Source organism: Hippocampus bargibanti, linkage group LG11 (assembly GCF_051943395.1).
Source record: "Hippocampus bargibanti isolate YZ-2025 linkage group LG11, ASM5194339v1, whole genome shotgun sequence".
Lineage (NCBI taxonomy): Eukaryota > Metazoa > Chordata > Actinopteri > Syngnathiformes > Syngnathidae > Hippocampus > Hippocampus bargibanti.
Window position 1 is genome coordinate 19,825,275 of NC_142744.1, and position 27,901 is coordinate 19,853,175.

Consider the following 27,901-nt stretch of genomic DNA (forward strand, 5'->3'; position numbering starts at 1 on the left):
TAATTTCTTCAAGACAAAAAAGAATGTTGCGATCAAGAAAAATGGACGGGCTCACAATGCAACATCACAAAATAAGAATCATACCAAGGATGCTTTTCTTTATTGTATTTTTGTCCTTTACACACGAGAGCGGATTCGCCCTTCTTCCAACAAACAAACACAAACATAAAAAATACCAACAAGATAACAAGACACAAACCTTAGGCTGGTTGTAAAAACACTGGAAAGGAAAAAAAAGGCGATTTAAAAGCTATTTTGATAACTCACACAGTTTGGGTTTGAACACAGGGTTGCAGGGACGCCCTACCCTGTATTTACACTATCCCATAATGCAACAAAACTAATTGTTACTGAGAAAATGTCCCGCTACCGCCACGCTAACCCGCAGCAACCAAAACAACAACAATATATTTTAAATATTGTAACTGGCGAGTTAAGTGGACTCAAGGAAAACTCTGTTCGTGCAATACTGAGAGTTAATGGGGAGAAAAAATAAGACAGTGTTGATAGTGCAAGGTCTACATATATTAAGTAGATATTGTTTTATTAACATATTGTTCTAAAGTGCAAATCAGTGGATTGGATGAAAAGTGTGCAACCATGTAGCAATCCGATCCATATGAGCCCTTTACACTGGCTAACCTCCTCCTGCTGCGCACACAAACAAACTCACACGCATAAAATTACATTGAAACACCACTGATTATTAATTCTACATCACATTGCAGTTTATAATCTACTGCATTTTCTGTGTACTTTTTATGCCCTGCTTCATTCTTTCAATCTCAACAAATAGAGGCCGCAGTTGGAACAGGGTTTTCGGGATAACATTTGAACATTTTTTTGGTACCTGAAGTGAAAGTGGAGATTGCACTAAAATCAAGAGGTAAAAGAGAATTAAGGCAAAATTAACAGCACCGCGGTCACATTGCTGTGATCACATAATCATCCTTTACTCAAAATTGCCAACATTTCAATTTATCTGATACACTGGTGCTGCTTTTTTTGGTTAGCAACGGCATACGGCACCCCTACAATCTTTTACTTTTCTCTCCCCCCAAATAAACAAAAAACAAAAAACAATGTACCTTATAATTCTGTACACCATATGTATGGATGTCAACTTTTCAGGTTGTCATCCTTAATTAAAATTCCTTTACTTTCATATCCACATTCTCATCCGCATCTCATAACAAGGGGTCATACTTGTTTTCACCATCGCAGAACTCAAACTACATTCTGCTTCAGTGTCTAAGAATCGTAGGAAAAGAGCTCTTCTAGTCGAATGCTGCAGTCTGACCAAACGCCTGTTGAGTGTTGTTTACAATGTCACAATATGGGACAAAATTATTGCGGTTTGTGAGACAAAGAGGCAAGAAAAATAAATGGCGTCCAAGAACTGTTGGGCCTGGCGAAAAAAAGGATCAGGCTATGGAGAATGGAAGTTGGCGTATACGGTGAGTGTATTCAGTACTTTGTAGCTGCTTTCATGTCACCCAAGAGGGATTCATAACATAACCACCAGACCGACGAGCAATGTTTAAACTACGTTTTCCAATGGTCGAAAGAACATGTTCTCTTCTCCACTTGAAGCAACATGCGTGTAGCTTCATGGTGAACAAAAGCATGCATGACCTCATCTGAACCTAATGTAAATAGAGATAAATCCATGAAATAAAGACCCACTGCGGTCACCCTTTTACAATTATCAAGTATCAAGTTGAAATGCGAACACAACATTGTGGCGACGCTGAATACGTCTTCAACTAGACACTTGAATTCATATGACAGACTGCTTGTGTGTATTGTGGGTGCACTTGTTTTGTGAGAAACAGAGTTCAAATGGCAGTTGACTGTGTCTAATGTCTGTGTACTGTCTGTAATGTGTGTGTTTCAGGGTACTCCGTTTTCTTATTGGTGGCCACCATTTGATGAAATCTTAAGTACTGAAGATGTGTGAGGCATGCCTGGGGGCTTTAAATTAAAGTGTGACATAACGTAATTTCAATTATAGATATTTGCACTCGCTCTTGCGTGTGAATAATGCGCATATGCGCACAACAACGATGAAGAATTGATAAAGAGATAAAGTATAACATTAAAGCATTGAGACATTAGGTAATTGCTAATGAAGTGGGAGTTCACGTGGCACACTAAGATTTTGGGAGAATAATTGAATAGTCAGCTGACCATTAAGTCCAGCTCAAGTGGCACAACACACGCACGCACGGGCACGCACGCACACACACACACACACACACACACACACACACACACACACACACACACACGCACACACACAAAATCATGCCTCTGCTACAACATTGTACTTGGCGAAGATGTGTGTGCACTGGGGGGGCTTGAAAATCATTTTTCTTGAAGTGCAAGATGATTGCCAACCTGATTGTTGTTGTTTTTAAGCCCCACCCACTGCTGCCGCACCTAAGGCGAGCTGACGGTGTGAGAGTAGGACATGTGTCAGTTGGTCTCATAAGTGGACAGCAGGGCGGCGTCGACAGGTTCCATGCAGGACGGGCAGGTGAAGGACCTCATGAGCCAGTCGTCTATACAGTCCATGTGGTAGATGTGCATGCATGGCAGGAACCGCACTGGGTCGCCGTACACAAAATCGAGCATGCAAATAACACACCTGCAAATGACCCAGAAAAAACAATTAAAACAAGAAAAACGGGCAGTGATCTGCTTATTTTTTTCTTTACAGTCTTTGAGATGATTTTGACAAACTAATGTTATTGGTTTTTTTCTTGTGTGTTCTTTTCATCCTGAAATTGAATTGACTGTTCATGAACACATTTGGACCCAATGAGCACACACAAAAGGTGCCACGTGTGCATGTGATTAAAAATGAGCGACAACTCATCAGACTTACTCTCGGATCTTCTTCTCCGAGCCATTTTGGCCGCCATCATACACACCCTTGGGCAGGTGTTGGATCAGTCCCATGCGCTGGGCGATGCGGATCTGCTCCTCCTCAGTCAGTTGAGTAGCTAGACGGGCCTGGCTGGGTGTGGGATGGTATATGGGCATGTGTGCCTGCTCCTGATGGAGAACAGACATAAACATTCCCAGAATAGGTTTTCACTTTTGTCTACAACACAGAAGTGATTTGGTGAGTTAAGATTATGTCACATACAAAAAACACCACCACCGCCAACACCAAAATGCAAATGTAGTTTTGGCACAACAGTGACAATGTTAACCATGTCTGAATTGGCCCTTTTGAGCACATTTACCAAATGAAATCTAAACTACGACCAGCGTTGGGTCTCACTTCCAACCATTTTAAGTCACATAACATTTCTTTTCAACACACACTTAACACAGGCAAGTTATTGGAAGCTTAAGATCATCATATAAATCATTACATGCTAATCATAGGTCATTCGTTCAGTCCATTTTTGTGTGCACGGTATGTTTGAGGTACCCTGAGAAAAACGACCACTGTCTCGTTATAATTTCCCCACTCGCTCACCTGGTAGGGCGGAGGCGGCTCTCGATCCGGATCGGTCCCGTCCCCAAAGCTGGCCCTGTCCGACTGGGACTCTTGCAGCAGAGAGATGTCGTCCGACGTGGGCGACTTTAGGCAGTTGCCCATTACGTACCTCCTTTCTGTTTCTCCCAAGTAGGAGATATGCTCAATGTAATGCGACAACCTACGCTCAAGGTGGCGTTTGTATCGTTATATCGTGACGTCACACACTAAACAAGAATTAACTGGAGAGTGGGCATGTTTGATGTCACTTTAGAGTGAAGTCGCCACAGTTTAAGCGCATGTTTATTTACCCCGCGTTGAGACCCAAAACAAAGCACTCCTGCTAACGGCGAGGCAGCTAGCTTGGTTCACCAGCTGGGCCACTTCTTCGATCGGCGCCGCTCATTTTCTGGCTCCTACGTTATGTTGTACAAAAATATAACCATAACAGAAGCAGCGCCGACAGCTCAACAAAACCGTCTCGGGCTCCGACTGTAGTGGGGACATTTTGATATTTAATCGGCCAAGAAGAATATACAAATGGTTTTCAAATTATCCTGCCTCGCTCGACACGGAAATGTTAGGGACGTATGTGGTCGACGTCATGATAAATCCGTGCGCTGATTGGGTGGTTTCACCAAGTTCCAAAACAATGCGACCCCCCTCCCTTTTTTAATTCGAAGCAACGATAACATCAGTGGCACTAAAAATAAACACTACTCGCGCATATGACTGAGATATATTTTATTGTACTTACCAGTGTCGGGCCATGCATGTCAACCCGAGGCCTTCAATAGTGCTACATCTGAATCAGTCCACAGCTGCGAGTGTGGTGTGATTTACTACATGTTCATGATATATATATATATATATATATATATATATATATATATATATATATATATATATATATATATATATATATATATATATATATATACAGTGATACCTGAGTTTACGAACGCTTTAGCTAACAACCCTTTCGCCTTACGAACATTAAGAAGTAGTCCGGCAGCCACGGTGGATCTGTTCGTCGTGTGGTTCGGTGTTCTTCCGCCAAACACTAGTCCGCCAGCGATTGTGCCACTCCGTGTGTTCATATGCTAGTTCATAAAACTAGTTCATATGCCAAGATTATATTCTCGCGAATGTTTTGTAAAGTCTGACCAAACACCCGTTGAGTGTTGTTTACAATGTCACAATATGGGACAAAATCAGAAAGTTTTGTATGGCGAAAAGTTCGTTAGCTAAAGCGGCTGAAAGCTCTGCACCCCATGTGGTGAGACGTGCAGAAGGCATACAGAGGTGGAGGGAGGATGAGGATATGAGTGCCCGAGAGGGAACGGAGATTTGAAGTAGGTCAAACAGATCGAGGGGACAAGGTTATGGATGGCTTTAAATGTAAACAGAAGTATCTTGAAATCAATATGAAGTTTAACAGGGAGCCAGTGGAGCTGCTGGAGGACAGGGGTGATGTGGTGAAAGGAGGGGGTTTTAGTGATGATCCGGGCTGAGGAATTTTGGACTAGTAGGAGTTTATGCAGAAATTTTTGATTGACCCCGAAAAGAAGTGTCACATCCGCCTCAGCGCCAGGAGCGTGCCCCTCCCCTCCTGTCACATCTTTCTCTGCGCCAGAAGCGGGGCCCTCCTCTCCCTGCTCTCCGGACTCTCTCACCTGTTTCTCATTTCCTTAATTGTGCCTTCGGGCCATAAAAGCCACCCATTCCGTTCGGTCCGCGCCGGTATATTCTCCGCAATTCCCTGTCACCCAGCCGCACGCAGGTCTGTTACACTGTTCTCCTCCATTGCCTTATTTCCTGTTTTGCTTTGTGTCTCAGTAAAGACTCTTCTTGAATTTACTGTCTCCACCGTGTATTTCGGATCCAACCCTTACGTTTCTTCGTCCCTCAAGTCCTGTCACCACTCCTCGAGTGGACGTGACAACAAGTGAGTTCCAATAATCGATACGGGAGGTGACGAGACTGTGGATAAGGATAGGAGTGGTGCGTGGGGTGAGAGAGGGACGGAGACGATTGATATTACGGAGGTGGAAATATGCAGACAGAGTTATGATTTTTATATGGGAGTGAAAAGATATTGAGCTATCAATGGATGACATCTAAATAAGAAGATGAAGAAGATGAAAAAGATGAGAATGAAGAATAAGATGAAGAAGACGAAGAGGAACATGAAGAAGATGAAGTCACTTATGTATGTTTTCCCCTTCCTTACTGTGGTGGAGGGGTTTGTGTGTCCCAATGATCCCAGGAGCAAGGTTGTCTGGGGCTTTATGGAAGGTAGACATACTGTGGGTCCTTGAGACCAGGTGCAAAAGGAGCAAGGCTAGAAGCTTAGGGTCAGGGTTTAAGTTGTTCTATCATGGTTAAGACAGAAAGAGAAATGGAGTTGGGGTTATCTTAAAAGAGGAGTTTGTTAGGAATGTCTTAAAAGCAAAAAGAGTATCAGATAGAATGATGAACCTGAAGCTAGAAATTAAAGGTGTGATGTTCAATGTGGTTTGTGGGTATGCCCCACAAGTAGGATGTGAGCTGGCGGAGAAGGAGAAATTTTGGTTGGACTTTGATGAAGTCATATAGAACATCCCGAGAGGTGAGAGGGTTGTAATTGGTGGAGACTTCAATGGACATGTTGGCGCAGGAAACAAAGATGATGTGGAGGTGATGGGCAGGTTTGGACTCCAGATGAGGAATGCTGAAGGACAGATGGTGGTTGACTTTGTTAAGAGAATGGAAATAGCTATTGTGAATACTTTCTTTCAGAAGAGACAGGAACATAGGGTGACCTATAAAAGTGGAGACAGAAATACACAGGTAGACTACATTTTGTTTCAACGTCGCCATCTAAAGGAAATCAGTGACTGAAAAGTAGTGGTTGGTGAGAGTGTAGCCAGACAGCATAGGCTGGTGGTGTGTAGGATGACGCTGGCAGTGAGGAAGATGAAGAAACCAAAGGCCGAAGTGAGAACAAAATGGTGGAAGTTGAAAAAGGAAGAATGTTGTGTGACATTTAGGAAGGAGGTAAGACAAGCACTGGGTGGGCAAGAGGTCCTTCCAGATGACTGGCAAACTACAGCAAACATAATCAGAGGCACAGGTCGGAAAGTACTTGGTGTATCAAGTGGAAGAAAGGTAGATAAGGTAGACTTGGTGGTGGAATGGGGAGGTTCAGGAGTGTATACAGAGAAAGAGGTTAAAAGAGGCAAAGAAGAAGTGGGACATTGAGAGGATGGACGAGAGAATATACACATTCAGAGATTGGACATTTTTGTTCACCTTGTTTTGAGATCGGCCTTTGTTTTTGTACTTTATACATTTTTTGTAGTACTCCATGTTGAGCATGTTCAGAAGAATATAATTAAGGCCATATAAATGTAGAAAATATGTTGGATGCTTTGTACATGAGTAATTCATTTTACAGATCATTTTACCTTATATTTGGTAGTAAATTAATTTCAGCAACAACCTGAGGAGCCATTTGAGAGCCGAAAAGGTCGGCTCTTTTTGGTGAGATGAGCCAAAAGAACCGGCGCTCTAAAAAGAGCTGGAATTCCCAGCACTATATTGCTTAGTATCGTGTGATTGGTTGGACATATCACTCACTGAAGTTAAAAAATTGATACAGGAAAAAAAAAAATATGTATCTAATTCATCATCACTGCGCTGGAACGGTTTTCTACTGCAATGAGAATGTGTGAGCAGTTGGCGTAGTTTTAAGGCATCATTAGTGCCGTTGCATCCCCGGTGAACGTAACTCTAAATGAAAAATACCTTTCGTTGTATTGCCGAGCGTCGGAAACTTCGCTAGTCTTGAAGCATAGGTTAATTTCCTAGCTGCTGGTCCTCCCTACTGGTATTAGAAGGTACTACATAATTACTCTGCGAGGCGATCGACAGCATAGGCCAGGGCTGTCCAAACCTTTTGCAACAGGGGCCAGTTTTGGTGTGTTACAAATGGAGAGGTGGCAACCTTGGCGAACGTTCTTTACAAAAAAAAAAAACAGCATTATTTTCAGGGAGCCATTCGGTGTTTCACATTTGCTTTTTTAAATTTTAATTTCAGCTATCTTTAGCATCAGTGACGTGCAGTCAGGGGAGGCAGGTGAGGCTGTGCCTCACCTGTCATCATGGAAATATCAAATGAAAAATTAAATTAAACCGTTATATTTATTTCCCGATTTGTACTTTAAAGTTCTTTTCCATTTAATAATCACCATTTCTGGATTTTTTTTTCCAGTCAATTGCAGGAGCAAACCCATGCAAACTCCACACAGGGAGGCTGGAGTCAAGATCGAACCCACGACCTCTGCACAGTGAGGTCGACACACTAAACACTGGTTCACCGAGACTCTTTAATTTTGGTTCAACTCCGTATCTTGAATGGTTGAATGTAGCACAAATGTGTTAACAATATTCACTGTCGTGTCCCAGCAGAAGGCATTAAGTGTACAGGAAATCAAACACTACAGTTTGAAATACTGTACATCCAATTAAAAAAACTTGGAAAGTTTGAAGAAACTCCCCAACAGTATCCCAATAATGCAGAGTGCAAGAGTTTTTATGCTGGCATTGGCATAATCACCAAACTCGCCGCAAACTATTACTTTTCAGGATATCCCAAAAGTGCCATTTTTTCCCAACCTTTTACATTGCTCGGTCAAAGAGCACAAGTCATTTTCAACACATTTGATTGGTGGCTCATTTGTAAAGAAAAAAAATAATACACCACTCATGTGTTACGAGTAGTTTTTGGTATTTTTTTAGCGAGAGGTATTTAAAATGTGAGAATGGTACATACTGGATATATTTGGATATATTATATTTTTTTTCTCATAAAAAGGAGCTTCGCACAGCTTCAACACCGATAACATGATAAAAAAGTTTGAACATGAAAGTGCATTGACCAAAGTTGTCTGATAGTCTGGCTTTCACAGTGGAGGTGTGAAGTTGCTGGTGCTTTATTGAAAAGGGAGAATGAGTGCCAGTAACTTTACAACTTAATTTTGTACAAAAGAATAATAACAGACAAGCACTGAAAGGTGTTTGAAAGGTTGACGGACTTGTTCAACTGTGCGCCGCGTAGTTGCCCTCAAACAGTGCAGCTTGGCGCCAATGATGCTCAACCTGAAAAATTTTGGATGCGCCACAATCTTTTGACAAGACAATGGAGGAGGAGTAGGATGTGCATGTGAGCTAACTTGAATGTGGAAAATGAACACATTTTAGGTCAGTTAAAAACATTCTTGCGTATCGTCAACATATTGCTACTCACTGTTAAGTCCATGAGGAGAGAGACATATACGTACAGTACATATATGCACAAACGCATAATTAAGCTTAAGGATATAATATAACCGATAACATTTTTGTTTGTTGAGAAGCCAAAACTATTTACAGGACAGTGTCGGGACATTTGAAATAAATGAGTGGAATATACCTTGGAGTCCTTTGAGAAGAGCAGCATAGAAAGCATTGGTTTGTTTTGGATTAGGCAACAAGAAGGCTGTCCCTCAGCTCTCATTTGTAACACAGATTTGCTCAAATAGTGGACTCCTCTCTAAGTCTGCCTGTTCGCTTGATGCCTCCCTTTTTCTCGACGAGGGGGATGGGTGTAATTATCCTTGTTCATGAACATAAAAAGGTAAACCTATTTGAATTTTTTTTTACCGACCAAAACAACAGGACATAAACAAGTCTGTGGGCTGAAATCAAGTGCTGCGTCTTGTTGTAAACCAATTTCAGAAGCTTCATTCCCAACACAAGGCTGCTCCATATAATGCTCCAAAAATTTTGGATGCACGGATTTTTTTCCCTCCATTTCTTTTAAATTCACTTGACATAAATAATGTTGAATATTATTTCCGCTATTTTGAGAAATATAGTATGCTCGTATATACGTGTGTTAGACAGTGACTTGAAATACTGTGAAATAGTGTGTTGGCAGGCAGTCAGAGGTCCGGGAAGCGGCTAGGGTCTTCTTTAAAGTCGGGGGGGATGACGAAGAGTGAGCCCTCAAAGTGGTCATGGTGGAACTCCTGGAAGGTGACTGTGGCCGTGATGGTTGGGAACACGGGGATGTCTGTCCAAAACATAATGAGGGGAGGTAGCTGCAGGTTAACGGTGTTGGGTGTGGGACAGAGTTGCCAGGAGAATGAGGGTGACGCACCAAGTTTGACAGGAAAGCCCGGGGGCAGTTTCATCTGGACGAATTCCCGCAGCTTGTTGAAGTGCTTGAAGGGAGCAACCACCTCCAACACATTCAGTAAACTGAAACCAAAGCAACATGCATTGTGACAACATATGTTTGCTTCATCCTTAGTCAATGGTTTTTTTTGGTAGGTTTCAATTTTTTTTTTTTTTGACTTATTCCCTTTGGCGTAAGATCGTCTGGAACTGTGAGCTTAAATTTTGGAAGATGCTTACTTCCTGTGACAGGCAACATCGGCAACATGTATTGACTGTCACCAGCTGTTTTTTTAACATTGAAGACTTTGGACAAGACACGAAAATGTGTTTTAATGACTTTGATTTGGATATTCTGTTTGATATTTGAAGCCTCCCTACTTCCTGTTTTTTTCTCCCCCCATTCCCATTGATTTCATCAAACTTTCATCCAGAGCAAGAAGTGATTAATGTTTACTGAATAAAGGACTGATTTGGATTGATGTGAAATGTTCTGGAGAGTGCTTTGTTACAGAGCTTCAGATGTTGTGAACATGCTCTTTCAATAAATATGTATAATATGTCAGTGGTTTTCCTCCTGTTTCTTTTCCTCTTGACTTGATAGGATTCTCATGCGACACTTTTTTTTGGGTGGGAACCAGAATTACTTAAGAGTTGAAAAATCTGTGGCTTTTTCAAAGTGTTATAAATGACTGAAATAGGGTAGAATCTTAGCCCATTCACTGCCATTACAATTTTTTTTCAGTGATTGAAAAGCACGACATGGTGCACCATTCCCGAATTTGTTCGGGTTATGGTTTTTCTTGCTTGGGTGCATTTGAATCTCCGGTCAGACCTGTGGCAATATATTTCCTCCTACGAGGGAGCAGCATTTGCCTTTTGTACAGCCGCCCCCACTTCCACTGATAACTCTAAAAACCGCATAAGCTTGACATAAACCTTTTTTTCTGATGACAAAGAGTCGCTGCATTGAAAGTTTATGTAGTCCTATAACTCAATATTCTGCAGGTCCTGCAATTTGAGTGAAAATGACAACAAGCCTGGCACTGGACTGGACACATTTTTGCACATCGTCTGGCAGTGAATGAGTTAACGTCCATTTTTTCCTATTACTGTGTACGTTATTCCTTCTTTGAATATCAACACAAATGTATTAATTCCACTTTAGTCAGAGCCGTCTCACACCATGCGTGTCAAGTCAAGGGTGGGTTACTCACGATTCAATACCCAGTGGGAAGTCCTGGCTCATGGCTACGGTGGCCTTGAAGTGCTTCTTGTTCTCCTTGCACACCAGCTCCCTGCCCACATGAGGAGGCCTACACCCACAAGGAAGAGAAACATCACAACATTGACCCGCTCCTACAAAAAAAAGCACTGAAATAACGGCAACATACTTTCCATGCTCGGCCGTGATGTACTCCTCCCAAGAAATGGTGTTGGGGGCCGGCGCCGAGAGGGACTGCCTCCTTGCTGACTGTGAAAACAAATTGTATTTGTTAGTTCCAAGCAACCCCCCCGGCCACCAAAAACATAAGTAAGATTCACCTCAAAGTTGTGCTCGCTGATACTGCCGCCTTTGCTGAGGCTCTCCATGATGGCTTTGTTCCTGAGGATGTCCTCTTCGCTCAGGTGCTCGCGCCGCTTCCTCGACTCCAGCACCAGGCCATTGACAGCGTAGAAGTCCGCCAGGAAGTTGCCCACCTGCTCCTGCAACACAGCAACAAAGTTGTCTACGCTTCGCCAAAATAGATGACAAAAAGAAATTGTGTTCGCACTGTCGACTGTTTAAAGGACAATCAACGCCTTCGGACGAGTTGTGTCCATAATTTGTAAAATCGCTTCAACTGACTTCTACTGAGCGTATTTTACAAAGATTTCACCGCATATAGCTATTTTTTACGTTTAAAGACTTGAGCTGAATACAGTGGGGCCTCAGTTTACGAACACCTTACCTTACGAACTTTTCGTTTTACGAACGTCAAATTTATATAAAATATTATTAATATTAATATTAAACCTTGAAATATGCATTACTTTTCGCGATACACACCCACCACGGCTGGCGGAGTGATCTTCAGCTCTGGCAGAGTGATCTTCGGATCTTCGGCGGAAGCACATGACCGAACAGCGCTCCAGCCGGCACACCTTTCCACACACCCCCCTCTCTGAATTCACACGTCGATCGTCTCCGAGGAGCTATTTGCAGATAATTTTGCTATTATGGGACCGAAAAAGACCGCACCACAGGCTTGAGTTCAGCCGAAGAAGACACCAAAAAAAATCACCGTCGAGGAGGAGATAATTGAAAAACACGAATGAGGTGTGCGTTTGTGTGATTTAGTGGCCCAGTACGGCTATGCTAAGTCAACCATTGCTACCATTCTCCACAACAGAGAAGCCAGTGCGTCTGTTGCAAAAGGTGTTTCCGTGCTATCAAAGCAACGGTCTCGGGCAATCGAAGAAGTTGAAAAACTTCTGTTAATTTGGATTAACGAAAAGCAGCTATCCAGCGACAGCGTGAGGAAAGCAATTATATGAGAGAAAGCACCGCTAATTCACACCGATATCGCCATGCGGCAACCTGCAAGTTCGGCGCTTATTGAGGATTTTAAAGCCAGCAACGGATGGTTCGAGAACATCTGAGGGCGAGGAGGAGGAGATGGCTGCAGCATCAAGTGAGCTCATCAAAGCAATGTTGGCAAAGTGGAATGATGTGCAGGCTTTTATCTAACAGTTCCTTTCAGAAAAGACTGTGGCTATGAGAATCATCAACATGATGAAAGATAATGTGATGCCTTAGCTTCATAAGACCTTACAAGTCAGAAAGCAACAGGTGTCAATTAAGAGGTTTTTAATCAGCAAAAATGATGAGGAGTCTCCAAAGAAGGAAAGAGAAGCCACACCAGAGGTTGAGTTACCAACAGTCCTTATGGAAGGTGAGTCTACTTCCATAAGCCATCAATGACCATCACATTGGTAAATAAAACTTTATTTTACAATACAGTTCAATTTCTTTAATTACAGTCCTCATGTAATGTGCCTCTCTTTCCAAACAGCAATTCCCTCTGACCTCCGACCTCCAACACCATTCCATCAAGCCATCAATGACCATCACAAATGTAAATAAAGTGACTTTATTATACAGTGCAGTGTATTTCTTTCATTACAATACAATAACACATTTATTATACACAGAATAAGGTATGTTGTGTGTAGTTTTAAGGCTTATTTAGTTAGTTTAGAAAATTATATTTCATGGAAACCTGGGAACGGATTATTCTCATTTTAATGGTTTCCCTTGGGAAATTTTTTTGGGATACACACTTTTCGCCTTACACACTGTCTGGGAACCAATTAAGCTCGTAAGCCAAGGTCTCACTGTATTCAGGAAGTCTTGTTTTTGAGTTGGTGACGAGTCCTGACGTCACGTCACGGAAAGAACGCCCCCGACGGAGACAGGACACACAATGCACTTTGCGGTACTTTGTTTGGTCTGAACACTTGGTGTTGATCCGTGTTGAATTTGAAGGAAAACATAAATAACGCGATTGTGAATCATTGTGTGTTGCACCAAGACAACTACAGTGTATCCCAAAAAATAATTTTCCATAGGAAACCATTAAAATGAGAATAATCCGTTCCCAGGAACCCATAAAACATAATTTTCCACTTTCTAAGCCTTAAAACTACACAAAATATACCTTATTTTACGTATAATAAATGTGCTATAGTATTATGATTCAAGAAATAAACTGTACTGTACAATAAAATCATTTTATTTACCTTTGTGACGGTTGTTAATGGCTTGATGGAATGGAGTGTCCGGTTTCCTCAGCATTAAACACTTGATGAGGAACAAAGGCTTCTTTCACCATCTTGAGGAATGATCCCTTGTAGGTGCTTTCTCTGTGATAATCATATCTAGTTCTTCATCAATTGTGATCTGTTTAGCTGGGTTGATAGCTTTTTGCATCAAGTGTACAGATGACTTGTGTGGGTCATTTGTGGAGCATAACTGTTTTCTATCCATTTTCTCACTATTCTCACACTTTTGTTTTTTTTGTTTCAAGCTCTGTCATCTCTCGTTTTGTGTGTGTGTTTTCTCACTCTGTCTGCCTGTCTCTTTAATATTTAACCCCCTCTGCTGGGATCTTGACCAGTCACGTGGCTTTAACCAAAGACACCATTTTGTTTTTTGGAGAACGGCCTCAATCTCTCTCTGTCTGTAACCCCATCTCCCACTGCCGCGTTCTTGACCAATCACGTGGCTTTAACCGAAGACTGGGGGCAGGGAATAGAGGGCAAACACAGTGGCCACCATTTTCTTGGTAGGCCACAATTTTCTTGACACAAATTCCAAGCAGACAAATCAGCCCATTTCCAACGAAGCTGTGGCGCCATCTTCTGCATTTTCTGGGACGCTACACATCAGTCTTGATGCTTCAAAATGACCCGGAAGAATTTCTTTAATCGATTGCAAACATTGATGCTTTCCTCTTCAGAACGATTTGAATCATATTCATAACTTGATGCGTAACAAGAAAGCATCTTCTCCGAATCTGAAGCCATTCTCGAGCAAGGCAAGACGTCTTGGCGTGACGTCATGACCTGGGGGCAGGACTTTCTGAAAATGCCCAATTCTCAGCTAAATTTTTTGCAGATTTAGCACACTTTAAATCATTTTTATTGGTGTTTTGCATTTGACTAAAAACATCAGCCTGCGTATTTTGGGTATTTTAGATGCTATAAAACATTTTTCTGATGTCAGTTAGGAAACAAACAATGGTGTCGGTTGTCCTTTAAATGATAAACATATTGAGTCAAAGATTTTTCAAAAACATACATTTTAAAAATAAATGCTTCGTCTCAAATTGCTGCTGCGCTGACAAAACGAGTACACCTGGCCAAGATGTGATTTATTTTGTCATTTGAGTAGCAGAATTTATTGGAGCCAAATTTTACCCCATTGGTTCCTTAAACATCAAATAGTTCATCCATATTGTTTATTAGCTGTGGATAAACTATTTGAAATAAATGAGCTAATAAAACCACATTTGGCTGGAACCCTCTGCAGTTGATGAACTGGAATAAATGGCTCATGTCTACGGGCTTACGGTTTTGTCCTCCCTGAAGAGCCAGCCACTCTGAGTGCGGGAGAAGGTGATGGACTTAGTGGACAATGTGGCCGAGTAGATATCGCTGCTCATCAAGATGTCCACCTCCTCCTCCGTCTCCATCTCAGACTCCTATCAAAGGCACATGCACAACCAAGGTCATTAACGCATGCCGTTGCTGCTTCTTCAGCGGGTGAAGAGTGTCTTACTTCGTGGTGTATTCTTTGGTACACTTTGGCTTCGTTGTCCAGGACCACGAAAGACTGTGAGGGTGGCGCCTCTCCGCTGAAAATGAAGCTGAGGTCTCCACGCTGGCACTTCATGTCGATGAAGTCGATGAGAGTTGTGTCCAACCTGCCATAAAAAAGTGTATTGTGTTGTCAATTCATCAGTATGCAACCAAAACACACCGGTCTATTTGGTTGGCAGATCTATGCACATAGTCACTATGTGCACTATGTCATAGTGCATGCAGCGGAAACATCACCAAATACTACAAGACCAAATATTTGAATCGGGAGCAACTACTCCGAGAGCAAGAACGCTGTCATTTTGCCATTCGACTGCCATCGCTGGACACCAAAGGGGCCATTGTGTTTTTTTTGCGCCTGCAATGGGCAGCATTTTCAGAGCCCCGCTTTGTTTAGCGGAAAGGTCGGTGCTTTCGGACAGTCTGTGGTTGGATGGACACATGGCTTGAGTAGCACGCGATGAGAAGAAATGAGCGTCAGCGCAGAGCGGCGATGCGTATGCGGAACTGTCGCGGCTTGGAATTGAAGCGGATTTACGTGGGACAAGAAATGCAAGACCATCACGTTTCGTCAATGGATGCTACAGCTTTCCACATTTAGCTCATAGCAGATGTGCACATTCCACCATGACGTTGCTGATCCACTGATAAAAGGATGCTTTGATCCTCTCCTCTTTCATCTAGCAAGGCTTCATGCAACGAAGAGGGTGCAGAAAGTACTTAAGATTGAATGGCACGGAATAAATTCTTTAATCGATTGCAAACATGTATGTTTTCCTCTTCAGAACTATTTGAATCATATTCATAACTGGATGTGTAACAAGAAAGCATGTTCTCCGAATCTGAAGCCATTGTTTTGATTCTCCAGCAATGCAAGACGTCTTGGCGTGAAGTCACGAACTGGGGGCGGGACTTTCTGAAAATGCCCAATTCGCAGCTCAATTTTTTTGCAGATTTTGGGCACTTTAAGTCGTTTTTATTGGTGTTTTGCATTTGAATAAAAATATCATACTTCGTATGGGTGGGTATTGGGTATTTTAGATACTATAAAACGTTTTTCTGATGTCAGTTAAGAAACAAAAAAGTGACGTCGGTTTTCCTTTAAACTAATACCATAATGAACTGTAAATTATTTTAATGCTGATAATGGATGCCTTACCTGATATTGATGCCCTGCTTGTAGATTTTACAAGTATCAGAAGGAAGCATCCGAGACAGCAGAGGGACTGTGAGGGAGAAAGCTTGATCATTTAGTCTTTCCAGTGTTTCCATCACTTGGCCACCATTGTAGCAAAATACTCACCCCAGCTTTGAAAATCCCAATGCAGTTCAAGGTAAAAGTCGCCCAGCTTCACGAACAGAAATGTTTTGGATGACCAGTTGTAAATCTCAAAAATAAAAGCAATTTTCTGACACACTTACCTCCTGGAGGGCTTTGAGTAACTTTGGCCTTTTGTCCTCCACGCTCTCCCTGGATTGTTGTTTCAGTTTGCGCAATATTGCAGTGACTGCAGGACAAGACGCGAGAACCAATTAACCTGATGAAACGCTCCTTCACGGCAACGCTGCATTTTGCATGGGCAACTTTCTGCTATCAACGCACAAGATGGAATTGGATTGTGCACTCGACAAAGCGTCCAGTGAATGGACAGAGACCAGGCAACACGCAGTCTAACATTTGGTTGAACTAAGACATCCGTGCACTGAAAGTGAATAATATTGAAGCAATCACTTTATCCAAGCCCATCGGTCCCTGACTCAAATAAGAATACTATCTGAGCGGTTACTTTATCACATGGAGTGGTTGAGATACGCATGGACAGCTCCGCATTAACTAATGCAAGTCCAGGTACACAGTGGAAGTCTGAGATGGACGGTAACATGATGACAAGCCTCAGCAATCGCAGATTTTGGAACACAAATCTGCTGTTTTTTTTAAACCACACAAAATCACCCACCCTTTCTTTGACTTTTTTCTATAAAAATGAAAAGAGGGGGAAGGGGGCACATGCAAAGCGGCGCAATGCAGGGTATGTTTCAATTATTCACGCTGGAGTTTTCTATCTTTAATGGCTTTTACAAGATAAGATTCACAGCATGAGCAGAGAGAAGGCATTCCAAGTGCTGTTTACACATAATGCTTCGTGATGAGCATTCCAACACTAAGCTGTCATTTGGGCTGCGCTCCAAAGCCGCCTGGATGGCCAACACCAGGATAATAAATGCTCAGATCAAATCCACCAACTAACACGCACATCGAAGCAACAAACAGGGGTCCTCTGTTTCAAGGTAGAGAGGTCCAGTTCTGTAAAATGTCTTTCAGTCAGCCTAACTGTGACTGTTGCCTTGAGATAAGGCGCCAAAGGGTCTGAGTCAAAGGTGTGAGATATAAAAGAGCACCTCAGACCAAACACCACAACTTCTGCTTTCATTTCATTTAAATTCAAAATGTTCACAATGTCAGGCCGAACGAAAGTCACCTTAAGGACAATTTTGCTCTTGTGAGAGGAAAAAAAAACATGAAAAAAAGAAGGAACCCAGGTGGAGTAAATATGGTGAAAGCAGTTGTGGACCCAAAATTGAACCCTGCGGAAAACCATGTGACAGTGGGGCACAGTGGTATTCAAGGCAAACCAAGGCTAACAAAAGTCATTCTGTCTGCCAAGTAGGATCTAAGCCACTTTAGAACACTATCGCTAATACTCAAAGCTGTAAACGAGCCAACAGAAAACTATGGTTCATCGGTTAAGATGTGAAAGTCATTATGTGTGTACCCAACTTTAAAACAGTCAACACGAGCTGCAAAATGGCACACACATTTTTGATGTAGTGGAGCTACGTACTCATTTGCCTATCGCCGTAACTGATGGCTTCTGCCAAAGGACTCCATCCTTGTGCATTCTTGATCTTAATTGGTGCATTGTGGGCCAGAAGAAGAAGGGCACATTCTAAGAAAAAACACAGACACAGATCAGGATTGACCTTTGCGTGTACAGACACGCCAGAAGGTCAAAGGGCTTTTGATTCCCGTTCATAACCTGTGTGACCTAAAAATTGCCTGTACATTTAGAACAAGAATGAAGACGGCTACCGTTTGACCCATTATATGAATACCCATTACTATCTGTGTTCTAGTTACTCTAGCCTTGAGCGAAACATTGTAAGAATCTGTCTGTGTAAGCTCTCAGTCGTACAGGAGTGGTCCATCGATGAGAAGGTTTCTTCAGCCGTCATCTGTACTTCTTTGAAGGTGTCGGACGTTTCGCTTCTTATCCAAGAAACTTTGTCAGCAAACTAAAGGCTTACTGGTAGTTTAGGTCCTATATATATATCCCTACATGTCCAGACATGGTGGTGCCGGACTCTGCTATGATAGGTCCCTGCTCTCAGGTTGGGGGGAGCAGAGGACTACTCCCTGCCACTCCACTGATTGTTCCTATTGTTCTGACTAACGACTGGCCTGAATGCTCCACTTCCACCGGTATCACCTCCATCAGTATTTCTATTTTGCCTAAGTAGGTTGTTGTACGAACGATCAAAATTGAACCTCACCCCACCAAACCGGACTAATGAAGGATTTAGTTGTTTTATGAAAATTGCTTGTTTTACTCCCCTTTCAAACAATCTATGTTCTTTCGCAAAGATTTTAACCTCATTGTCATCAAATGAGTGGTTGCTAGCTTTTAGGTGCATATGTACTGCCGATTGAGGCCAACTAGTATTATCCCTGCGATGTTGATAGTCTTTTTTTGAGAATTTGTTTAGTCTCCCCAATGTACTGCTCTTTACAAGTTTCATTCTTACAATGTATTGAATAAACTACAGTACTTTGTTTTTCATTTGGCAGCCTATCTTTTGGATGCACTAATTTCTGCCTTAAAGTGTTTATCGGTTTGAAATAAGTAGGAATTTTGTGTTGCCAAAGGACTCTTTGTAGTTTTTCAGAAACTCCTGCAATATAAGGTACTGCTACTCCTCTCCTTTTTGTGTCTTCAGAATTTTTGGTTTTATTCCGTGTTCTCTCTTTCTGACATTTGTTAAATGACCACTGAGGGTATCCAGTTTGTGAGTGCTCTCCTGATATGTTTTGACTCCTTTTCTCTCCCTTCAACGCTTGTTGGTATTAGTTTAGCCCTATGCTGGAGGGTTCTGATAACTCCTAGTTTGTGTTGTAAAGGGTGGTTAGAATTGAAAAGTAAGTATTGGTCAGTGTGCGTAGCTTTCCTAAAGACTTCTGTTTTTAGCGCTCTGTACTCTTTAATAATTACTTTACAATCCAAAAAGGGGAGTTGGTTCTCTTTGATGTCCTCACAAGTAAATTAAATGTTGATGTCGATATCTAAACCAGTGTCTAGGTTTTGTTCCTGGGAAGGATGTGAGGGGCTGTTTCTCCTTCTCTTCCATGTACAGATTAGCCACTATGGGTGAAACTGGTGAGCCAATTTGTTTGTAGAATTTTTCCCGAAATTGAAAATACGTAGTATTAAGGCAGATTTCCAATAATTAGCAGATGGGGTCCGGTTTAAGTTTGGTTCTTTCATGCAGAGAAACGTCCGCCAGCAGTCTCGTCCTCACCACTGGGACTGCTGCTGGCGTTGGGACAGATGTAAAGAGAGAAGTCACATCGTAAGATGCCAATGTTTCCTCAGGTTCCAATATGAGGTCTTTGATCCTCTCTTCAAACCCTGTGGTGTTCTCTACATGGTATTCTTTGTTACCAACCAACGGAGCTAAGATAGTCGTTAAATATTTCGCTACATTGTATGGAGAGGAGTCAATGCGACAAACAATGGGTCTGAGGGGGATCTGTTAATGTCATTTTAATGCACTCTTACCTTTGTGGCCTAGCATTAAAGCCAGGTGCAGAGGGGTATTACCTAAAAAATAAATAAAAAAAGACAGTAATCCATATAACAGCAGAGATTGCTCATTCGATAGAAACTCTGTGTGATGATTCATGAAATGAAATGGTGTAGAACACAGGATTGTTGAAATGTTGGATGGGAGTTTGTAGTTTGAATGATTTCACAATGTTATGAAATGTGGAAGGAGATCAAAGGAGGTAGATCAATACAATATGTATCTGAAGGAAGAAAAATGGTTATTGGTGTCCTGAGCTGACTCTCATATAGTTTCACTTTTTGCTTCTCACATTGATTGCTTTGTATTCGCCTTTTTGCTTCTCACATTGATTGTTTTGTATTCAAATTTTTGTTTTTCTGAGTCGAAACACCTGGGTACGGTTTGTTCGGTTACACTGGCACGATCGGTCACACTGACCCAATTTGTTTTGGTTTTGGAAACTGCATGTTCTCACACGCCTTTGTGTGCCTGCCAAAAATTGCTCGTTAGTCCGTGGCTGAGGAAAAGGAGGAGGAATGACTTATCTCCTGCGTGGACAAGCGGGCCACCTGTCTTAGCAAGAGTGGGTCTATAAGATGGGGTTTTCCTCAATATCGGTTAGAGTCTGCTGTGAACTGTGCACGAGTGTCCAGCTTTGGGTTTTCCAGTCCAGATTACTCTACCGGGGTGTTTTTGCCGGCTCTCCGCCCTCTGTCAACGGTAAGGTATAACGAGACTTTACTGTATATATATATATATATATATATAGTCGTTGTTTGTGGTCATTTCTCTGCTGCGACCTCTCCGAACCTGTAACAAGGCAATTTTTCATAAAACAGTATCGTCGTGGGAATTTGGGGAACATGGCGAATACAGGGTGACCCAAAAAGATGCGTACTGAAGAAATTTTCAATTGTGGCTTTGATTAAAAAGCTATTTACTTCAAATTACAACCATATGTTACTCAGTTTATGGAAGATCATTCACCAGAGTCAATTTTTTTGTCAATTTATGGCTTTCCCAAGATGTGTTCCAAATGTCCACCATTTCGTTGCAAGCAAACCTGTACTTGTCTGACAAAGTTGTCAATCACTTTTACCAAGCTCCCTGTGAGGAATTATTCAGCCCATTTCCACAGGCTGATAAATTCCTTATATGGAGCTTGGTCGCCCTCTTCTGGCTCTTTTTGGTGCAACATGACGTTTTCAGACCAAACAAGCACAGCAAAATGCATTGACGTGATGGAAGGACTGCTACAATGTGTCCTTTTTTTGGTCAGGGGCGTTCCTTCAGTGACGTCACGTATGGACTCGTCACCAACTCAAAAACAAGACTTCCGGAATATTTAGCGCGAGTCTTAAAAACGTAAAATATAGCTGTATGCGGTGGAATCTTTGTAAAATACGCTCAATAGAAGTCATTTGAAGCCATTTTACAAATTATGGACACAACTTGTCTGGAGACGTTGGTTGTCCTTTAATTGCTGTGAGATTACTGGAATTTCAAAAGATCTTAATTTCATTCTTTACATTTACTGTACATACGGTAGAACATGGATTTTAAAGAAAGAGGAAGAGTAATGATCACAGTAGACAATGTGAAATGTATCTGATCAAACGAAGCAGGTTACAAAGTACGAAACATTCAGTCCAAGATGGCGCCCGAGTAGGTAGCCGCCAGCAAGTGGTCTCACAATTCTTGCTTTCTCTAAATTGTTTTTGTGTTTTCTTTTGTCACTTTGTGTTGTGGTGCGTCGTGTGGAACGGATACCGATTGTTTTTCCGCATTTTGGCCACGACATTAATCAAGGAGGAGACTGTGCTGAGCTGTGACGTCTTTTCGGCAGCACGAATAGGCCACAACTGTTTTTGAAATGTGCTTAGAAATTAAATGTATTATTATTATTATTTTTTGTTTTTTATTATTATTATTATTTATTATTATTATTAATATTATTGATTGGGAGGAATGTTGGTGCCATTTGATTGTCATCGCTGGACAGCTCTGGAACGATTGTGCTTTTTTGTGCCTCCTAATGGGCAGCATTTTCACAGCCCTGCTTTGGAAAGGTCAGTGCTGTTGGACAGTCTGCGGCGGATGAATGGATTGGATTGGATTTGCCTTTATTAGTCTCACAGTGGAGAAATTTACATTTCACAGCGGCAAAGTGATGAAAGGAATGAAAGTAGAAAAAAGAAATACATGAGCTGCTGGAAAGGCAGCCACTCTCGCGGCGCCGTCTTGAAGTCAAAAGAACAAAAAAACAACAACAACTAAATAACAAATAATATGACAACATGACAAACCAAAACACAGAGAGTCATTCATTCTTCAGGACTTGCTGTACCATCTTTGTGATGACATGAAGCAGTTCTAGATGAAAGAGGAGAGGATCAAAGCGTCTTTCCACCAGTGGATCAGGGACATCATGGTGGAACGTGCACGTCGACTACAAGCTAAAAGTTGAAAGCAAACTCGCAGCTGTAGCATCCATTGACGAAAAGAGATTGTCTCACATCTCCTGTCCCACATAAATCTGCTTCAATTCCAAGTCGCAACAGTTCCACAGTACGCATCGGCGCTCTGCGCTGACGCTCCTTTCTTTCGCGGGCTCCTCAAGCCATGCATCCATCCAGCCGCAGACTGTCCAACTGCACCGACCTTTCCGCTGAACAAAGCGGGGCTGTGAAGATGCTGCCCATTACAGGCGCAAAAAAACCACAATGGCCCCTTTGGTGTCCAGCGATGGCAGTCGAATGGCGCCGGCATTCCTCCCATTCAAAAACAGTACTGGCATATTCATGCTGCCGAAAAGGCGCAACCGCTCAGCAAAGTCTCCTCCTTGATGAATGTCGTGGTCAAAAATGCTGAAAAACAATCCATATCCATTCCACACGACGCCCAACAACACAAAGTAACAAAAGAAAACACAAAACAAGACAAAAATAAATAAATAAAGAAAGGCTCATGAGAGCACTTGCTGACGGCTGCCTACTCCGGCGCCATCTTGGACTTATGCATGGCTGAAGGAGCCTGCGCTGAGAAGAAAGGAGCGTCATCGCAGAGCACCGATGCGTCTGTGGAACTGTTGCGGCTGGGAATTGAAGAGGATTTATGTGGGGCAGGAGATGTCAGACAATCTGTTTTCGTCAATGGATCCGATAGCTTCATGTTTGCTTTCAACATTTAGCTTGTACCAGATGTGCACATTCCACCATGATTTCCATTTCCGGGTCGAGCGTACGCTGGCGTGCTCTGGCTGCCGCTGCTTTTAGCTTCTTTTTCTTTTTAACCTCTTTTTAGCTTTTTATGGTTCCCGAACCTCTGGAAATACCAGAAATCACTCGGCGCCCTTTCCGGAGGTATATCCACCGCGGATCACGTCGAGGCTTTCACCTCAATGGCTCCAAGGATATCACCTCCCTGTGGTCATCCGTCCGCCAGCCGCACAGAAGGAGCAGCCGCTCCGTCAGTCACCATATGTTAGCCGGCCTGGCTAGGTTGGCTAATGCTCCACGTAGTGGGGACACCACTAGCGTCAACTTCGGCCTCCTCAGCACCCGCTCGCTTACGGTAAAGGGGTGTCTTATCCAGGACATCCTAAGTAACTGTAAGCTTGACTTTTTCTGTATTAATGAGAAACGACGCGACTCCGCCAGGCTTTGTTTACATTTCTAAGCCCCGCCTCTCAGGCCGCGGAGGTGGTCTCGCGATAATTTACCGCAAGAAGTGGAAAGTCATCCAAGTTTCACTCCAGGAAACCCTATCATTCGAATACCTTGCATGTAAAATTTCCGGACCCTCTCCCACTATCATAGCCACTGTGTACTGTGCACCAAAACCACATGGTGACTTTCTAAAAGAATTCTCTGATGTCCTCACACACCTCTCCACCCTGTCACCAAATGTAATTATTCTCGGGGACTTCAACATTCACATGGACAATTCCACTCTTCCTCTCACCAAAGACTTCACCTCCTCACTTGACAGTTTTGGTCTGCATCAATTTTCCGACTTTGCCACCTACATAAAAGGCCACACCCTGGACCTCATTTGCATGTCTGGCCTTACCCCAATGAATTGCACAGCAAATGAACTTCCTATAACAGACAATTTCCTGGTTTCATTCAACGTTTCCATCACCCTCTCTCCCCAAACCACCCCACATCATCACATATCGCAACATCAAGGACATCAACGCTAGGCACCTACTGAATCGGCTCATAAAAATCACGAATGATCTTTTCATGGCAGCCGATGCCGGTTCACTCTCCATCCTCATCCTTCTCGACCTGACCATAGCTTTTGACACCATTTCCCACCCTATCCTGCTCGACAGACTTTCCACCCTAGGCATCATGCACACCCCACTTCGCTGGTTTCACTCCTTTCTCTCTGATCACTCACAATTCATCCAAATCAACTCGTTAACCTCACGGTCCTCTCCTGTGTCCTCTGGTGTGCTGCAAGGGTCTGTCCTGGGGCCCCTTCTCTTTATTATCTACCTGCTAACTCTTGGCAATATTTTCCGTAAGTTTGGCATTCACTTTCACTGCTTCGCGGATGACACCCAACTCTACCTCTCCAGCAAACGCCTTTCTTCCACCTTCATCCCTCTCACTTTGCCTCTCATTTTGCCTCTCAGAAATTAAATCCTGGCTTTCCCATAATTTTCTAGATCTTAACGGTGAAAAAAAACAGAACTTCTCCTCGTCGGTCCCAAATCCACCCTACACAAAACTAACTAAGTTTCTCTCTCACCATTGACAGTTCAACCGTGTCCCCCTCCCTTCAGGTCAAGAGCCTGGGTGTCATCCTCGATAGCTCACTATCTTTTCACTCCCATATAAATAACATAACTCGGTCTGCTTAATTCCACCTCCGTAATATTAACCGTCTCCGTCCCTCGCTCACCCCTCATTCCGCTGCTATCCTTATCCACAGTCTCATCACCTCCCGCATCGATTATTGCAACGCACTTCTCTTCGGTATCAACCACAAATTTCTCCATAAACTCCAACTCGTCCAAAATTCTTCAGCCCGAATCATCACTAGAACCCCCTCCGTTCACCACATCACCCCTGTCCTCCAGCAACTCCACTGGCTACCTGTTAAACATCGTATCGAATTCAAAATACTTCTGTTTACATTCAAAGCCATCCATAACCTTGCCCCTCCCTATCTTTCTGACCTGCTTCAAATCTCCGTTCCCTCTCCGTCCCTCAGATCCTCATCCTCCCGTCACCTCTGTGTGCCCTCTGCCCGTCTCACCACGATGGGATGCAGAGCTTTCAGCCGCTCTGCTCCCAAACTCTGGAATTCACTTTCACCCAACATCCGTAATATTGACTCCCTCCCTATTTTCAAGTCCCACATCAAAACCCATCTGTTTAAAATTGCTTTCAATGTCTAGTTCAATCTGCTATTTTATTATTTATCATTTTACTTATGGTTTTATTGTTATGTGCTTTGTTTTATTGTGAAGTGTCATTGGGTGTTTTGAAAGGCGCTTGAAATTAAATGTATTATTATCATTATTATCATGTCTTTGATCCACTAGTGAAAATGATGCATTGATTCTTTGCTCTTTCATCTAGAACTGATTTATGCAACAAAGAGGGTGCAGAAACTGCTTAAGATTGAACGATTTTCTGTGTCTTTGTGTTGTCATATTATTTGTCATTTAGTTTTTTTGTTCTTTTGACTTAAAGATGGCGCCGCGAGAGTGACTGCCTTTCCAGGAGCAGGAGGAGGAAACTGGAGACTAGTACTGTATGCTGCAATTTTGGGGCAATATGTTTTTGCACATAGTTGCTCGTGTTTTTCACACATAGACGTTGTTGACATACTTGGATGTTCATAGGAGATACAGGTATGGAAGAGATGAAAGTATCTTATTTTCCTTTCGGCTTTTCCCTTCAAGGGGTCGCCACAGCAAATCAGTGTCCTCTATCTTTAGAGGTTTGATCCGCATGTTTGTTTTGGCCAAGCTTTTACGTCGGGTGCCCTTCCTGACACAACCCTCTGTATTTATCCGGGCTTGGGACTGGCACAAGAAGACATATGTTCCTTTGTGGCTACAGAACAAGCAACTCACTCAGTAAAAGGCTCCCAAACACAAAATGGTAATCGGCAAAGCAACATTCAAAAAAGCAAAAACTAATTGTACTGTATAATCAAGTCATTTTATTTACCTTTGTGATGGATGGTTGTTGATATAGTTGCCTCTTGATGATATCCGAGTGAAGTTGCCGTGCTTTCTCGGCAATAATAACCTCACACTGTCCCATGCTAGCTGCTTTTCATTAATCCAAATCAAGAGAAGTTTTTCAACATCTTCTATTGCCCAAGACCGTTGCTTAGACAACACAGAAACACCCTTAGCAACACGTAGCAATGGTCGACTTAGCATACTGGTACTGAGACGAGGCTCAGTACCAGTACGAAGTCACGTACCATAATTGTTTCACTGCTTTCATTGATAAAGGTATGTTAATACTATTAATGTTTTTGTTTTGTTAATGTGTCGTACGAACTGTAAACATATGCATTTTTTCACAAGTACAGTAAAGTCTCGTTATATCGATATTCAAGGGAGGCCGAAAAAATATCGATATAACCGGGACTATCGATATATCCGACCCTGTTTGCATGTAATTTTCTCCGTGCGTGCATAGAAATAGTATCGATATAACCGGGACTATCGATATACCCGATATCGATATAACGAGACTTTACTGTACTTTTTTATACGTTTTTATCTTGTGCTGACTCTGCCTGCCTGTCAAATTTTAAAAATTAATGTTCCCCTGTCCCAAAAAGGTTTCCCCATTCCTTTTCTGGACAGATCTGAAGAACTGTATACTTTGAATTGTTTAAAATATGATTTTAATGATTGTATTTATATAATTTGGGGATTCTGTGGGCAGGGGTAGTCCAGCAGCCCAGTATTTCTGATGTTACAGACCAAACAAGTCACAGAATCAAAATGAATCTAATTTTGTCCTTTTTCTGCACAGCCAATACAAAGTACAGTAATTTACTGGTATTGACTGAAGTCATGCAAATGTGACTTTTAGTGTGGAAAACGCGGTACATTGATATTTTATGAAAATTCGGGAATGGGTGGAACATGTGGCATAAAGAATTGGTGAACAACGACACTCTTCAGTATCATACAATTATTTGTCACGGGTAGAAGATGAAAACTAGTTCGTGGCATCGTTCTTACCGTGCACGTCTTTCTGAGTGATGTTATGAGTCCTGATGAGGGAAGAGAGCCGTCTCACATCCCCTTTGAACACGCACTCATGTACCGGGAAATCGTCGTTGGCGATGATCGGATTCTTGTTATCGTCGTTGATGACAGAAGCATTGCCGTTCAGGTTGTTGGCATTCAGCTGCTGTTGTTGCAGTGCGGACGGTTTGACCGATTTCACGAAAGCCTTGTTAGACTTCAAGTGGTGACCGGTTCCGTTGGAAGCCTCGTCGAACGAGTCGACGGCTTGTGCATTTTTGTTGCCTTTGTAGTGATCCTTTCGCGCGGCGCGTATCGTCTCACCTGTCATGGTAGCGAAAGACCTCAATCACCTGAGATAGTAGCTCACTCGACTCATCAGCATAAGCATGAAACGAGAACAAGCGAAAATAGTGCTCAGAGCACAAAACAGGAATTCCGCTGCTTTACGTCGGCCAGGCTTAACGGCAGCATTAAACTTGCACCCCTGAAGCGCTGCTACCGGTCGCTTTAGCTAGCCCGCAATAAAAAAATATATATAGTAGTGGGCGCGGCGTTATGACCCCACGAGGGTTAAATATGATTCGACACACATCAAAGCAAAACGTAGCTAAGATTTAACCACAATTACACAAACGTCTCTATTCATCCTCGGAAGCCCTTTAAAAAATCAAACCGTTTAAGACTGCAGGTTTTGCCGTAAAAACACCGGGAAGGTTCAATAAACAAGGAGAGTTCGGCTATCGCGAGATCCACCGTGAACG

The 27,901-nt window shown here is 42.5% G+C and overlaps 2 protein-coding genes across 2 annotated transcripts; both read right to left on the bottom strand.

Annotated features, from left to right (window-relative positions):
• Positions 1–83: 83 nt before the first annotated feature.
• On the bottom strand, positions 84–4,082 carry LOC148891884 (RING finger protein 11). The gene is made up of 3 exons (XM_089008229.1): positions 3,494–4,082; positions 2,891–3,060; positions 84–2,650 (listed from the first exon to the last, which is right to left on the bottom strand). The coding sequence occupies exons 1-3, from the start codon at positions 3,614–3,616 to the stop codon at positions 2,479–2,481; spliced, it is 465 nt and encodes a 154-aa protein (XP_088864355.1). The 5' UTR covers positions 3,617–4,082; the 3' UTR covers positions 84–2,478.
• Positions 4,083–8,453: 4,371 nt separating this feature from the next.
• LOC148891885 (ankyrin repeat domain-containing protein 13C-like) lies at positions 8,454–27,807 on the bottom strand. Its single transcript, XM_089007870.1, has 13 exons — positions 27,132–27,807; positions 19,894–19,935; positions 17,902–18,006; positions 16,481–16,566; positions 16,362–16,407; positions 16,218–16,284; positions 15,018–15,162; positions 14,809–14,940; positions 11,240–11,401; positions 11,089–11,168; positions 10,912–11,010; positions 9,678–9,778; positions 8,454–9,590 (listed from the first exon to the last, which is right to left on the bottom strand). Exons 1-13 carry the CDS (start codon positions 27,466–27,468, stop codon positions 9,460–9,462), a joined length of 1,533 nt encoding a protein of 510 aa, XP_088863996.1. The 5' UTR covers positions 27,469–27,807; the 3' UTR covers positions 8,454–9,459.
• Between the last annotated feature and the right edge of the window lie 94 nt (positions 27,808–27,901).